This window comes from Acomys russatus, chromosome 1 (assembly GCF_903995435.1).
Source record: "Acomys russatus chromosome 1, mAcoRus1.1, whole genome shotgun sequence".
NCBI classification, from domain to species: domain Eukaryota; kingdom Metazoa; phylum Chordata; class Mammalia; order Rodentia; family Muridae; genus Acomys; species Acomys russatus.
Window position 1 is genome coordinate 122,972,079 of NC_067137.1, and position 15,318 is coordinate 122,987,396.

Below are 15,318 nucleotides of genomic sequence, written 5' to 3' on the forward strand. Positions count from 1 at the left end.
GAGGCAAAAATTGCCAATGCGAAGCAAAAAGAAACGGAAAGTCCACAAAAACACCAGTGAGTTTGTTTCATGTTGGTCAACTACTGCCAGGCATAGGGCCTGCCCTGCAGCATGGTCACTCAGCGAGACTCCACTGGTGAGAACTGGTTTCCCTTTGCCAGCCAGTACCTGGCTTCGTTTGCAAACAGCTTCTCGTTTAGGGGTGAGCCCCCATGTGCACAACCCCGTCTCAGTGCTGGGACCCCTTTCAGCTTGCACTGTGCAGGCCTTTTGCCTGGTCTGTACACTGATGTGTGTGTCAGTCCTGTTGTGTCTGAAGGACAGGTTCCTTGGAGTCAGCTGTCACCCCTGGCTCATTAAGCCTTGAGGAGACAGGTTTGATGAAAATGTCTCACTTAGGACTTGACTGCTCCTTAAAGTCTCCGAGTCTCTGCACATTGTCCAGTTGCGAGTCGGTGTTAATTTCTATACACTGCAAGAAGAAGCTTCTTCTGGTGAGCTCCGAGCGAGGCACTGGCCTGTGGGTGTAGATAGCAGCGTGCCCTTGGCAGTCATTTTATTGCTGTGTTCCTTTAGCAGAGTAATGGTAGTAGCTTTTCACCTAGGCCCGGGTCCTGTCCGGTCTCAGGTTCTCGGCAATTTTATCAGTGTCAGGTTCTTTTGTTTGTTTGCTTGCTTTTTAGGCATAGGAGTTAATTTTTGTTGGTGTTGTTGAGAAATGTTTTTGAAACAGAATCTCACTATGTAGCCTTAGCTTTCCTGGAACTCCCTATGTAGACCAGTCTGGCCTCAAACTTACAGAGGTCTGCCTGATGCTACCTCCTGAGTGGCCGCCCAGCTAGGCCTTAATATTTTAAATAGTGGTAGGTGATAGGAAAAGCCTGTGTCATATGGGTAAACATCATGAGAGGCCTCCGTGTAAAAGCTGTGTATTTGAATGCATATTTATCGAGTTATAGTACTTAAAGCCGTATTTCTTTTCACTCCCAGTGTTAATGGTTATTTGAATGTCACTTTTATGGTATGAAAGGAAAATTGAAGCAGCAGCTGGGCGTGGTCGTACGCGTCTGTAGATCCTGGTGCTTGGGAGATTGCGGTAGGAGATAGTTGGGGCTCAAGGGCTTGAGTGTCAGGCCAGCCTGGGCCGTGTGAGACCCTGTCTCCATATACAAACATCAGCGAGGTTCGAAAAGCTACCTTAAATGTTCTTTGTGTGTGTGAACTGGGAGTGTAGAGTACATGCTTAGCCTGTGGATTTAGTCCCCAGAACCCTACCTAATGAAACCTTTTTTTTTTTTTCCTGGTAGAAGGCCTAGGATCTTCCCCAAGAGTTATGTGATGAGCCAAGATCTCAGGATTAGATTCAATGACTCAAATCCTAAAGAATAGTTTTCTTTGTGTACTGATACCTAGGAATTCAGTTAGAAATAAAAAATGAATACATCTCCTTATCAGAGTGTGGGGGTATAAAGCAACTATGAATTTGTTTAAATGAAAGATGCTTTTATGAATACAAAAGTGCTTTTCTGCCTATGGTTTTAAATTGCTATTAATTAAGCACTATGTAATATAATAGATAATTACCTCACTTTAATACGGGTGCTAGTGGATTTGGTAGTCATTCTAAGTAGCTATTGTTGGCTAATAGTCTTTGGGGAATCATTCACACAGCCGTTGTGGCGCTAAAAGAAATCTCTAAACACCAGTGGGGGCAGACGTTTTTGAAGCATGGCTGATATAAATAAAATGAGCTTTTGTATGAAGTACATCATTTTGATTATAGTTTTTATTCCTATCATTGTCGCTCAATAACATTTCAGAATCTTTGCAGCAGAAGAATGCAGGAAAGCTGGCTATGTGGAGCGGGCTTCTCAGAGCACCACAGTAACTCGGGCATGTTGGGGATCTGGCCTGTTTATCAGGACTGTTCAGCGTTCTGATCATTAGAATTTTAACTGGAGATGTTTTTATTCGGCCTCATTGTTTTTCTTTTAATTAATATTTCTCTGACAGATAATTAGGTAAAAGATGTTGAATATTAAATATGGCTGTAGCTTAGGGGGAAATAAGCATTTCTGGGCCAAGGCTTCTCACAGACTGTTGTGTGATATGTGAGCTGATCGGTTGACTAGAATGCCAAGTGGGCTGCCCCTGTCCAACCGGACTCACAGTCACTAAGGCTGCTCGCTCCATGGGCCCGGGATGGCAGCTTATGTGGAAGTTAATGCTGCTCTTGCTAATCTCAGCTGCTAATGGATTAACCGTCCCTAGGTTAGCTCCAGCTGAGTGTGAGACTGTCACATCAAGCATTTTAAAGTCAAGCATTTGGAGTCCCCGATGCGACTACCTGGTGCTTTCTGAGCATTGGCGGCTCCGACCTGTAAGGTCGCTGAAGACCTTAGAACCTCCTACTCCTGCAGCGGGCCAGGCTTTGGGTTCCAGCACACACAAAGGAGCTCACTACTTTCATATTTCTAGTTCCAGGACATCCAACAGCTTCTTCTGCCCGCTACAGGCACCAGGCACACATGATGCCCATGCACAAAGCCAAGCCAAACACGCACACACATAACATAAAAACAAATGCTATAACAGAACTTCATCAATCACATTTAGCATAATTTTGCTATGTACGGGGAAAGTATTCCAAAATGTTAGCTTTCAAATACATTTCCAAATTACCACAGATTTTTTAGGTATCATGCACATAGTTGATTTTTTTTTTTTTTTTTGCTTCAAATATTTTTAAAGCTGTAATAGAAGTCACTGTATAGCCCTACATCTCTCATAATTACTAATCTCTAAGAACTAAGGCTGTTAGGTTAACTGGTTTGGAGCTTCTCCTGCCTTTTATAACAAGAGGCTGTGATAAAGAGCACTATTGCTGAAAAACGACTTCCCTTCAGTGCTGGGGATTGAACTTAGGGCCTTGTATAAATTATAAGTATCTTTGTTAAGAATTCTTCCTTCTTTGACCACGTCCCCTGGATGGGGAGACCTGGTGGCACTCAGAGGAAGGACAGCAGGCTACCAAGAAGAGACTTGATACCCTATGAGCATATACAGGGGGAGGAGCTCACCCTCAGTCACAGTCATAGGGGAGGGGAGTAGGGGGAAAGTGGGAGGGAGGGACGAATGGGAGGATACAAGGGATGGGATAACAATTGAGATGTAATATGAATAAATTAATAAAATATAAAAAAATAATTCTTCTTTCATTAGCACCTTGGTTTGCTTTAATGGCTTCTTGCAATTTAAAGGCAACCCAGGCTAGGAAGATGGCCCTATGGGTAACAGAAGCCTGAGACTTTAAGAAAGAATCCTGGGAATGAATGTAAAGTTGAGCTTAGCTGTGTGTGTGTGTGTGTGTGTGTGTGTGTGTGTGTGTGTGTGTGTGTGTGTGTGGCCTGTAGCCCCAGCACTGAGGGGGCAGTATCTTAGCCGCTGTCCTGTTCCTGTGAAGAGACCACGGCAACTCCTGTTAAAGAAAGCATTTCACTGGGGCTGGCTTATGGTTCCGAGGTTTGGTCCATTGTCATCGTAACAGAAGCACAGCAGCATGCAGGCAAATAAGGCCTTGGAGAAGTGGCTGACACTTCTGCATCCAGGTCCATAGGCAGCAGGAAGAGAGACCCACCAGGCTTGGCTTGGGCTTTCAAAACTTCAGAGCCCACACCCAGTGACACACCTCCTCTCACAAGTCCACACCTCCTAATCCTTCCCAAGTAGTGCCACTCCCTGGTGGCCAAGCACTCAAGTCTCTGAGCCTGTGGGATCCATTCTTATTGAAACCACCGCAGCCGGAGACAGAACCATCCGTGCTGCTGGCTCTCGCCCTAGCTCTAGGTTCAGCGAGGGACCTTATCTCAAGGGAACAAGGTGGAAAGTGATAGAGCAGGACATCTTGTGCTCTCCTCTGGCCTGTGCACTCACACACACACACACACATACACACACACTCATGCCCACACACGCATACACACTCATGCACGCGCATACACACGCACATACACACACATGCAACCTTTTAAACATGACTGTCTGCAGCCAGTGCCTAATGTAAAGCAGAATTATCTTGCCATATTCTGTAACCAAGTTAAAACTAGAAACAACCTTGTGGCCGATGCTGACTACAGCTGCCGCCTTGTTAAAGTGGGATTTGTTTTGTGGATACAACCTTATTGTTTGCATTGGTCTTTTTTTTTTTTTTTTTTTTTTTAGTGCAAATGTAACTAAATCATATGTACCTAAATTGTGGGAATTTTTCTTTCGTTCCGACTCTACAGAGCTGAGAGCTATGTGCTGGGCAGTTAGTTGGACCTAGACACTTAGTAAGTGTAGATCTTAGACAGCATAAGCTATTACTTGTCCTAGGTCAAACCACTCTCACAAAAATACCACACGTACCGAGTAGTTCTCAAAATATAAAGCTGTTTATTTGCCACAGTTTTGAAGGCTGGGAAGTTTGAGACCTAGTCAGTGTCTGAAGAGGGCTGGGTCTTGGTTCAAAGCTCGTCGCCCTGGATTCTCACATATCAGATACAAGAAGCAAGCGCCCAGGACTACTACAGCGCTGCCCGTCCCGTCCATAGAGAAGCTGCCCTAGTCTTAGTCATAGGTCGATAATCCACCGGCTGATTTATGCAGCTGCAAGTGACATCAGTCTTCCATCTACAGTGTCGTTAACCTTCATAGTTTATTACCGTTTGGGCTTCTTCTTGTTGTTTTCAAGACAGGGTTTCTCTGTTGTAGCCTTGGCTGTCCTGTAGCTCACTCTGTAGACACTGTGGCCTCGAATGCGAAGAGATCCGCTGTCCCCTGCCTCCCGAGTGCTGGGATGGATTAAAAGCGTGTGCTGCTACTGCTTGGTTTATTAACTGTTCCGCACATCTAAAGATGCGCTGTTCACAATGTAAAAGATAAGTTAAATTGTGTTGTAAAGTGAGTACCGAGGAGACTCGGCAGGGATCCCCGTGGGAAGCATCTTGGCATTTCACATACAACCTGTTACTGTGGAAATTCTGCTGTTCTGGAACTTGTGTTGCGGTCAGGGTTTACCTGTTCTTTGCAGCCCCATATCATGAGTCAGCTTTTCAAATGACACATAAAATACAGGTGGGAACAAAAGGGAATTGGAGGCTGTGGGGGGTGGGGTCTCTGGAAGTAAGGGAGCAAAATGAACAAACTGCGATGATCAGTGTACATAAAAGTGTCATAGTGAAATCTATTATTTTGTATATTAACTACAACTATGAAATTACAAATGGAATTGGGAAGAAGCATGTGGGTTTTTTAAGCTAGAATTGCTCCCAATTTTTACTGGATTTGGGTCAGCGTCTCTTCACCATAATAGTAAGAAAATCTTGCATCATTTTCCTGACTTCCTTTTTTGTGGTACTGAGCTAGCAGTTTATCTACCACTGAACTGACTTTGTATAGATATATTTGAAAGGTGAAAGTGAGCGGCCTTGGGACCTGATGTCTATCTTGTGTGGGTTTTATTATCCATATTCGTGTCTTACATGAGAGCAAATGGCTTTAGAAAGTCTTACTTTATCAAAACACGAAGGCTTCGTCCCCTGTGCACCTGGGATGGTCTGCTTCAGAAGCCTTAGCAACTTCATTTAAAAAAAAATTATTTATGCACTGGCTTTTCATAAACACCTCTACTCTCAGATGCAAGTGAGTGGAATAAGATAAGAATTGTATATTGAGAAAGGTTTATTAGGGGAAAAAAGGCTTCAGTGTCTGAAACATTCTGGGTAAAGAATCTTTCACAGCTTATCTTTAATAAACAGTGCGTTTGTGGGTAGAGTTTCGCTCCAGCCCCCATCACTCATTGTGGTATTGCGATGGATGCTATTTGGGTGCCTTCTTGTCCTCTCTTGGCTCAGATTGTACTTGTTTTCCTCCTTTGCAGAGACGCTGCTCGATGACTTCCTTCTCACGTACACTGTCTTCATGACCACCGACGACCTGTGCCAGGCGCTGCTAAGACAATATCCTTCATTAACGTCAGGATGCTGTGCAGGCTTCCTCCCAGACAGATGCTCCACGTTAGGAATTAACTGCCTTTCTTAATTTACTCAACCCACAGTGGAGGGTGGATGTGTTAAATATTAATGTAGTGATGTCCTAGGCGAAGGTGGAATGAGACAGAGTAGGCGGGGCCCGCGGGGAGGGCATTGCTGCCGCCTTTACATCCTGTTCTGCGGGCAACGCATACTGTTTGTGTTATGCTGCTTAGGGAGCTGGAGGTAAAATCGCCCTCAGGGTAAACCCAAGTCAGCAGGTCAAGAGGACTGACAGTAACAAACAAAAAGTATTCTTACAGAAGTCAGACCTCTTGTGCCAGAACACCTTGAGGTGTGTGTGTGTGTGTGTGTGTGTGTGTGTGTGTGTGTGTGTGTGTGTTATGTCATATTTCTGGGACAGTGCCCCTGGACACCTGAGCTGCTCTCCCCTGTGGATGTCTACTGTCATCTCTGGGTGCAGTTGTCATCTTTTTGGGATGTTGCCACTCACTGGATACTTTCCTCAGGTGTCAGATGGGATTAGAAGGTTAATTGCCAGCTAAGAAAGCCTTATAGTTTTACTCAGTAGCCAGAGAGATGCTGCATTAAATTAGGCCATAAGCCCAAATAAATTAATTTGGTTACTTAATTTCATTGCTAATAGTAATAAAATTGATGATATAGCCTTTAAGCATTTAATAAAAACTTTACTGCTTTTATTAGCCCAAACTACATACTCGGTTTCAATCCATAAAATGGCTAAGAAAATGGGTTATGCCAAAGAGTTTATTAAAACCTAATGATAATAGCCATTTAAAATTCCTGTTAAATAATTGTTATATGTCTCCCAACTATACTGCATTTTTTCTACCTAAAAGAATGCCTTAAAACTCCATAAAGTATTTAAAATAAAATTCTCTTGAAAAACACATGACTGACCCAGACTTGGTGGCACATAACTGTGACCCCAGCACTCAGAAAGCTGAGTCAGGAAGCTCACTGAGTCCAAGGCCAGCTTGGACCTAGACAGCTGTCTCAAAAGGAAGGCAGGGCTAAAAGATGGCTCAGTAAGGCTTGAGGATTTGAGTTTAGTCTCCAGAACCAAAGCAAAAAGTGCTAAGCATGGTGGGAGGCTCCTTGGTAAGTCTGTCCTGCGAGAGACCTTGCCTCAAACAAAATAGTAGATGTATATGCTGTCTAAGGAGTGTCATTCGGGGCTGACCTCTGACCTCCACCTATGCGTGCACTCACACAAACAACAAACGTGTTTATATATTGGTATATGTATATGAACTAGAAATGGCATATATGTATATGTGAGCTGTTTTGGTGCTTTACTGCATCTGACTTAGCAAAACTATAGATAGTTTGACAATTTCTAAAAACTGACACATAAAACTGATCCTGAAATGCTAGTTTTGAATTTGGAAAATTTCAACAATTTGCAAGTTTTTCTCATAGTTTCTAAGTTGAGTCCTGCCAAACAAAAATCAGCAATAATTATGTTTTTAAGTTTCTCCTTGAGATGTATTTGGAAAAAAAAATCTGTGAGCTAATTTTACCCACATCTTTAATGCTTACCTACTTTAAAGCAATTATCACCCATTAACTACAAGAATTATGTCCTGTCACAAACTAGACGCCTTCAAACTATTGTCTTCAGCTACGATTCTAATATTTTTATTACCACTTAATAATTTCGTGACCTTGCAGGTATTTCCAAAGACTGTCTGAGTGTCTCCTTAGACTTTGACTAGGACATTTTATGTGAAATTTTAGTTATTTTTGCAACCTTTTTACTACCAAAGTCCATGAAATAGAAGACATTTTAAGTGGCAGGTCTTTCTGCAAAGCCGTGTTTCTTTCTTGCCATCTGTGAAATACAAGACAAAGTCAAAAACTCTGACATCTGCACCAAATGCCATCAGTGTTGGTCTAGTCTTCATGAAGATCCCTGCCATATTCCACCACTAAAGAGTGACCTAAGTCATTCTTGTTTGTTTGTTTTTCCTGTGGTTTTTAAACCCTGTTTATAGATTGGAACCATTTTAGAGTGCTTGGATATATGGATATTTTCATTGTAATAGGATTGAATGGCTTTCAACTCTGATCATAGGAAAGCACATTATTTAAGCTCGTAGCCTGGGCCAGCTAATATTCGATGCATTACAATGAACCTGCAGCTCGCCCATGGCCCTTCCCCCACCCCCACTACCACATTTATAGATCAGTATGATTAAGCCTGAGCAAAGACACAAAGGAACTTATATCCGGTCATAGCAAAGCAGAACAGCACAGATGCAGATTTAATCAGTAAGTGTCCTACAAGATATAGATTAGATGTAGGTAGACATTGCAGGAAATGTGAGGTTAGGAAAATAAATATCAATAACTATAAACTGGAAATAGTGATTGAACCCTCGTCTTGAAATTGCTTTATTGCACTGACGTGTAGCCATGGAACGTAAATATGGATGGGGAACTCGGATGTTCACTAGAAAAGAGATAAAAACTGTTGATGTTTTTCAACTGGCTGTCTTCTTCCTTACTGGGCACTGTTGAAAAAGAAAAGGGACACAGGTGCAAACAGAAATAACACAGAATTAGCCTGTATCTTTGCCTTTTAAGAAAAAAAACTAGGTGGCTGGAGAGATGGCTCAGTGGTTAAGAGCACTGTCTGCTCTTACAGAGGTGCTGAGTTCAATTCCCAGCAACCACATGGTGGCTTACAACCACCTATATACCCTCTAAGGCCCTCCTCTGGCATGCAGGTGTACATGCAGATAGAGCACTCATATACATAAAAATAAAATAAATCCTTTAAAAAAAAAAGAAAGAAAGACTGTAATCCCAGCACTAGGGAGGCAGAGACAGGAGAATCGCTGTGAGTTCAAGGCCAGCTTGGTCTACAAAGAGAGCCCAGGACAGTCAAGGCTACACAGAGAAACCCTGTTTCAAGAAGACAAAAAATAAAATAAAATAAAAAGGAAGAAAAGAAAAAAAACTAAAAGAAATAGATGCTTTAACAGGGCATATTTTGTTTGTTTGTTGTTTGTTTGATGGTTGTTTGTTTGTTTGTTTGATGGTTGTTTGTTGTTTGTTTGTTTGATGGTTGCATTTCACAAGCAGCCTTAAAGGTGGCCACAGCACATTCTTGCAGGTTAGGAAGAAAGTGACTGGGTCGTGTTTTTTGCATATTTACAACATCTAGTTTTTACGTACTTACAACCCATTTCTGTTTTGCAGCTGTTTTGCATTAGCAGATAGCAATCTTACTGAGCTGTCCCCCAGTGCTTTCTGTGTCCTGTTAGCGGTCCACACAATCAGGATAGCCAGTGGCCGGGAATGGGGGTGTTTGCCTGCAATCCCAGCTCTTGGAAGGTGGGGGCCAGAGAGTGGAAAGTTGAGGCCGGCCTGGACTGCAGTTCTGACAAAGGGAAAGAGGAAAAAAGGCTGAGATGACCATTTTGAGGAAAAAAGGAATAGATGAGTTTAGACGATGCTGAGTCTTGTCTCATTCCTAGTCACTTAAACTTTTTCTTTGAAGCTATTTTAATGATGCAGTCAACACAAAGTCATTATATATAAGGTAGGCAATATTTATCGGTAAAATGATTCAGATGTTCTCAAATATCACTCCATTGAAAAGCCACTGTTAACCATCTATATGACTTTCCAGGTAATTAAAATATTGATGTCAGCAAGCATTAACCCAAGTAGATAATGCTGCCAGTTGTTTTGTTTGTTTGTTTTTGTGCTCAGCAATATACTGGGAATGTTCATCTCAATACACGTACTTCTTACTGGACCCCGTTGCTATGGCTGCTGTGTAACTTATTTAGTGAACATCTGATCATTTATTTAACTGACTATTTGCTGGAGCACTCAGCCCCTTCCCCTGGTTTGTTTTCAATTTATACTGATGAAGGTGAAAATCAGGGGCCCTTTTTACCTGTGTCTTGGCACATTAATCTGGTTCTTCCTTCAAGCAGATCCGTAGGAGTGGGCATGTGGGTCAGTCAGAAGTGTGTTCCGACAGCTGCGCCCACCTGGGGCAGCCTCAGGAGCAACTGGTTTTTATAAAATATGAATTTCTGGAGATCAAAGACTCCAGGCTTCCTGCTGGTGTTCCTTGGTGAAATAGTATTCACCGCTTCTTCTGGGGTGGGAGGGCTACTCTCGACACCAGTGGGCACCTCGTGTCACTTCAAAGTGACCTTAGTTCCACGCAGCTGCCAGTGTGACAGCCCAGCCCTCAGCCGCGCAGCGTCCACCAAGGGTGCGTCCTTCATCCTGGGCTCACTTTCATCCTTTTCGCAGCACACCTCCTGTCCCCTCACACTCAGGCTCTGTTCTTTTGCCTTTATGCTGTTTTGAATTCTTCGGAAAAGAGCCTTTAGCCTATTTTGTGAAAACTAGATCAAACGGACCTTTTCATATTTTGTGTTTCAACGACGCGCTGTTCTTTCTTAACCGTGTGCACCTATTCTGCTAAGAGGCACCACGGGGAAGAAGAAAACTCAGATGTCCCGTGCCGAAAGCGCAAGGTCTTACATCTGGTTTCCCAGTGGATCTCGTTGTACAAAGACTGGCTACAGGAAGATGAGCATTCAAAAGTGTTCCTAAAGGTACGCCGGCACTTCCGGGTGCTCTGGTGCCAAGCAATTGGCTTTATTTTCAGCCATATGCTCTTTTAAGTGTAAGTTCATTCTGACTTCTGATACCTCTATGTGAGTAGGGACTGCCTTTTAAAATTATTAAATATGTTATGAAAAACTGAGTGGAAAATTTTGGATGATTTATTTAAACCATTGGAATTTTTATTGTAAATTAATTTTAAAAGGTAAGCCAAAAATGTATTTTAAGATTTGATGTCCTTTAATGTTAGATTTACGATAATATTAAAGTAACAATGCCTATTAGACAACTAGAATTTAGATAAGCATTTAAAATCATCTTAATCACATATATTATATCATATGAATTTTAAATACTATGTTTGAGATAGATATTTGACAATATACTTTGAGATCAGTAACAATCTTAAAGACACCTATGTAAACCGGTTTATCTCCATGTTGACGGTTTACGGTATGTATTTACTTACCACAAACAGTGCTCTGGACTAGTGTTAGCTTTCCTTGACCACTGTATTGGATGTACAAGTCAGCACAGAGAGAGGGTAGAGTAGGATTTTAGCAGGAGGTCTGCCTTAGGACAGATAAATACCTAAGCTGGCTCTGCCTGTCACCGAGGAAATGACATGGAATTCCACGTCCTGATACCTTTTAGACACCCAGTGAAAAGCTCATCCGTGACTCATGTTATTCTTCAAACCCACTGGTTATTTTAACATGTTTCCCTCCCAAGTATTGGTGCAGGCATTCTGTTTTGAGATCTAAGCTACTCGTGGGAATCTCTACTAGCCAAATAGGAAGTCTGTTTTCAGGCTCCCCTACAGACAGCCCTCAAAAGCAGCCTGAGCGCAGTGCCAGGGAGCTGAGCAGCTAAAATGAAACTCCTACCTGCCCTGGATTCCACCTTACTTCCCGGAACAAGATAACCATTTCCCGAGCCTTTATTCTTGACGGTGACCCTGGGGTTTAACTCGGGGCTGTTCACATCCTGAACGTGTGCTGCCGTTTGTGTCCCCTGTCCCCTCCCCACAGACCATATACAGGAATGTGCTAGACGACGTCTACGAGTATCCAGTTCTTGAAAAAGAACTGAAAGAATTTCAGAAGATCCTTGGAATGCATCGCCGCCAGTGAGTATCCTCGTAGCAGTTAGAGAACACACTCGCAAGTGTGAGGATTTGGGGCTGCCGTGCACATGAGCCAGACAGTGAGTCATAGAGAATTTCACAGCCTCAGTACCTTATGAGGTCTGTGAGGTTTCCTTATCCGTTAAGAGAGATTGGAGAAAACCAATTCCTCCAGCCACCGCCCCCTAAGTAGCACTTGTGAATCTTACCCTGGATTTACTGGGTCTTAACTGCCGCTCTATTAATTATGGTAAATGAGAGCACCAAGTCTTTGTTCAGATCCGAGGTTCAGTCTCGGCCAAGTTTACACAGTTACTTGTGTGGTCGCTTCTTGTTAGTCACGTGAAGCAAGCGCACCGTCAAGTTAGAGACACTTTTAAAACCTCAGCAACAGCAAGTGCATGTTCAGGCCTTTGAGACTTAAGGCCTGTGGTGGTGGGGGGGTCCCCATTGCAAGTAAAAGATGTATATAGGTCAGTCTTAAAGGAGCAAACTGATCGTGCGTAAGCCTTCATCTCAGTTGTCAGAACTGCACGTTTAGAAATCAGATACTGTTTTAGAAACGATTGCGATAAACTATGGTGGTCACAGTCTATGTCACATTAAATATGAATATCCTGATATTGATGTGAAATTATAAATTTAATCAAAAAAGGAAAGAAAGATAAACCTACATTGTGACAATTATTCTCTCTCTTAGATGTGGCTCTGTACTACAAGGCAGACCTCTTACAGTTAGAAAACCTTAATGCCTGGATTAGTGCAGTTAAATGCATTAACCATATCGCTGAAATCTCATACATTCCATTAAATTTTTTACATTATAATGGGAATAGCAAATTGAAAGAGGAAACGGTATAAGATATGGTTGGGCTGGAGGTGAGGCTCAGAGTTAGCAAACTCAAGCTGAGGGTCATCTCCCCCACCCCCCAGCCCCCTGCAGCATAGGCACACAGAGAAGGAGTGGGCGGGTTGCTTATTTGGTATAAGACTGTGAAATGTCTTTTCATTTTAGAATGGGACTTGGGCCACAGTGTTGTGCTCACTACACTCCCCCAGATGGACAGAGAGTGTGTCACTTTCTGAGGATACAGTGGGTACCGTGATTGATGGCTAGCCTGATGGAATGTGAGAATAGCCGCGTGCAGCTCTCTTCAGAGGGGATAGCTGGCTGCCAGAGGCACTTGGTGATACAGGGTCAGCGGTCAGACAGAGTGTCCTCGGCGCTGCTTTACAGAGCAGGCATGATGCTGAATCCGTTACCCAGATACCTGGAAGATGCTGCCCCCTAAAATCTATTATCTCTCCTGTTAATCCATACTGCTTTTCAAACAGGGCAGGGGGAGGAAAAGAGCACACATGCCGTCTACTTATGTAGATGTGTTCCTGTAGGCTGACAAACCTAGCATTCCTCTGAGTAATTAGCTTTACTTTCTCTAGGGTAGAAAGCACAGTACATACGATCAACAGGGAGCTTCTTTTTTTCCCTCCTTGTTCACTTGAAAGATGTAGTGCACTGTCCAATGCGTAATGCGTGGTAGATTAATAAATAGAGTGCTTTATCTTTTTATTTTGTTTTTGAGGTAGTTTGGCTCTATAGTCCAGGCACGCTACCGGCCTGCCTCTGCTCCGCCTCTGAGTGCAGAGACTGCAGACACACAACCACGGGTTTTGCCCCAGTGTCCTTAATGACATTTCTTTCTACTTATTTAGTGACTCATTCGTTCCGTTTACTTGGTTGTGTAGGCATGCCGTGGTGTTCTAGTTTGACTCCCTGTCTGTTGCTGTGATAAAACACTTGACAAAAAACAATGTAGAGGTCTTATTTGGCTTCAGATTATAGCCCATCATTTAGGGAAACTGAGGCAGGAACTGGAGTAGAGATCTGGAGGGTGCTGCTGACCGACTTGTTCCGCAGGGCTTGCACAGTTTGCTTTCCTCTACAACTCTGGACCACTTGCCCAGGGGTGGTGGCACCACCCACATCAGACATGGATAATAAAAAATGGCCCATCTAAGTGCCAACAGGCCGGTCTGGTGGAGGCAAATCCTCCTTTACGACTCGGTGTTCCCAGTTGTCACACTGACCAAAACCAGCGCACAGAGAGAGTGCTCAGAGGTCAGAGGACAGCTTCTCGGGCCAGTTCTCTCAATCCACTCTGTAGGTTGTGGGGATGGGACCCGGGTCATCAGGCCAGGCAGTTAGCACCTTTACTTGCTGGTTTGTCTCACTGGTTCTGTTTTTATCTTTCTTTAAAGAATGAAATTCTCTACAGCCTTCCTGGAAAGAGTCTCATATCTTACCTTTTTCTTTGTAGCACTGTTGATGAATATTCACCACAAAGGAAGGTAGGCAAATGCTTTTACGTTGTCAGTGGAGGTGGGGGGATCTGGCTCAGAGAGCTTGCCCTGTCTGACTTGGCATTTCCTTGTAATTAAGGTGACTATTGCCCAAGTCTTACGGGGTGAGGTGTGGAGGTCCAGGGATGCGTCTAGCCTGCACTTTCCTGCTTTGCCTTGATTCAGGCCTATTTGCATGTGGACCCTTGACTTTTTGACAGTGTACATATTTTGTGGTGCATTTTTAAAGGCAAAAAAGGTGCCTTCTGTTTCCAAATTGATAAAATGTTTAATTTTAAACCATGCATGTCCCCCCTCTAAATCCAAATAAGAATCTTAACTGAAGGGTTTTCCTCACTCAGAGAGCAGAAGTCTTCTGAGGAATGTCACTCTTTGAACATGGCAAGAGAGAGGGCACAAGTATGTTGTATTTCCACTGAACTTGATGAGGGGAAAGGCAGGAGAGGGCATTGGTCAGGGGAGGGCAGAAGGTGGGGAGCCAACATAACCTGTGGCAGGAGTGTGAGATGATCTCACACAGCTCTGTGCAAACTGTGAGAAGTCAGGAGCTGAGATTGCGCAGCTGTGGCTCAGGGCTCAGGGCGGCATGGAGACAGTGTCTGCCTGAAGTCTCCTCAAGCCACCCGCTCTGAGTAGAGCGAGGGACCTTGTGCCTCCTACTGGCCCTGGCTAACCTCCACACTGAGGCTGGGAGTCTCCACGTCTACGTGTGCTAATGGAAGCAACTTCATCTTTATTTCTCTAAGATTTTTTGTTGTTTTTTAAAGTCGGCTATCTCTTTTGGAACACGTTGTAAACAGCTGTGACTTTCCAAAGGGCCAATGTGCGCTTGTTCATTGTCCTCTTTCTTCCCTTTGACAGAATAAAGCCCTTTTCCACCAATTCAGTCTTAAGGAGAACTGGCTGCAGCACAGAGGGACTGTGGCCGAGACCGAGGAAAGTGAGTAGAAGCTTGTGGAAGAGTGTTGGTCGCCCGCCGTCCTGCTGCAGGGACACGTCCTGCCTGCCATTCCTGGCCATCATTCCTCTTTGGCAGGAATATTGATATCAGACGGCGTGGCTTTTCTTTCTTGGTGTAGGCGTTAGTTCTGTTAGGTACTGCCCTGTTCTTTTAAGGACCCGTCATGTTCTTAATGTGTGAAGCAAGAGCGGGGGTGAGTGCGCGGGGCCCTCTTGGGC

At 43.6% G+C, this 15,318-nt stretch overlaps 1 protein-coding gene across 1 annotated transcript in view; it reads left to right on the top strand.

Moving 5' to 3' along the window:
- Rapgef5 (Rap guanine nucleotide exchange factor 5) overlaps positions 1 to 15,318 on the top strand; it is a 226,534-nt gene that overhangs the window by 173,486 nt on the left and 37,730 nt on the right. The window contains exons 12-16 of the mRNA XM_051152513.1: positions 5,921 to 5,999; positions 10,498 to 10,642; positions 11,684 to 11,781; positions 14,097 to 14,127; positions 15,001 to 15,079. Coding sequence (XP_051008470.1) covers positions 5,921 to 5,999; positions 10,498 to 10,642; positions 11,684 to 11,781; positions 14,097 to 14,127; positions 15,001 to 15,079 — 432 coding nt within the window. The remainder of the gene's footprint in view (positions 1 to 5,920; positions 6,000 to 10,497; positions 10,643 to 11,683; positions 11,782 to 14,096; positions 14,128 to 15,000; positions 15,080 to 15,318) is intronic.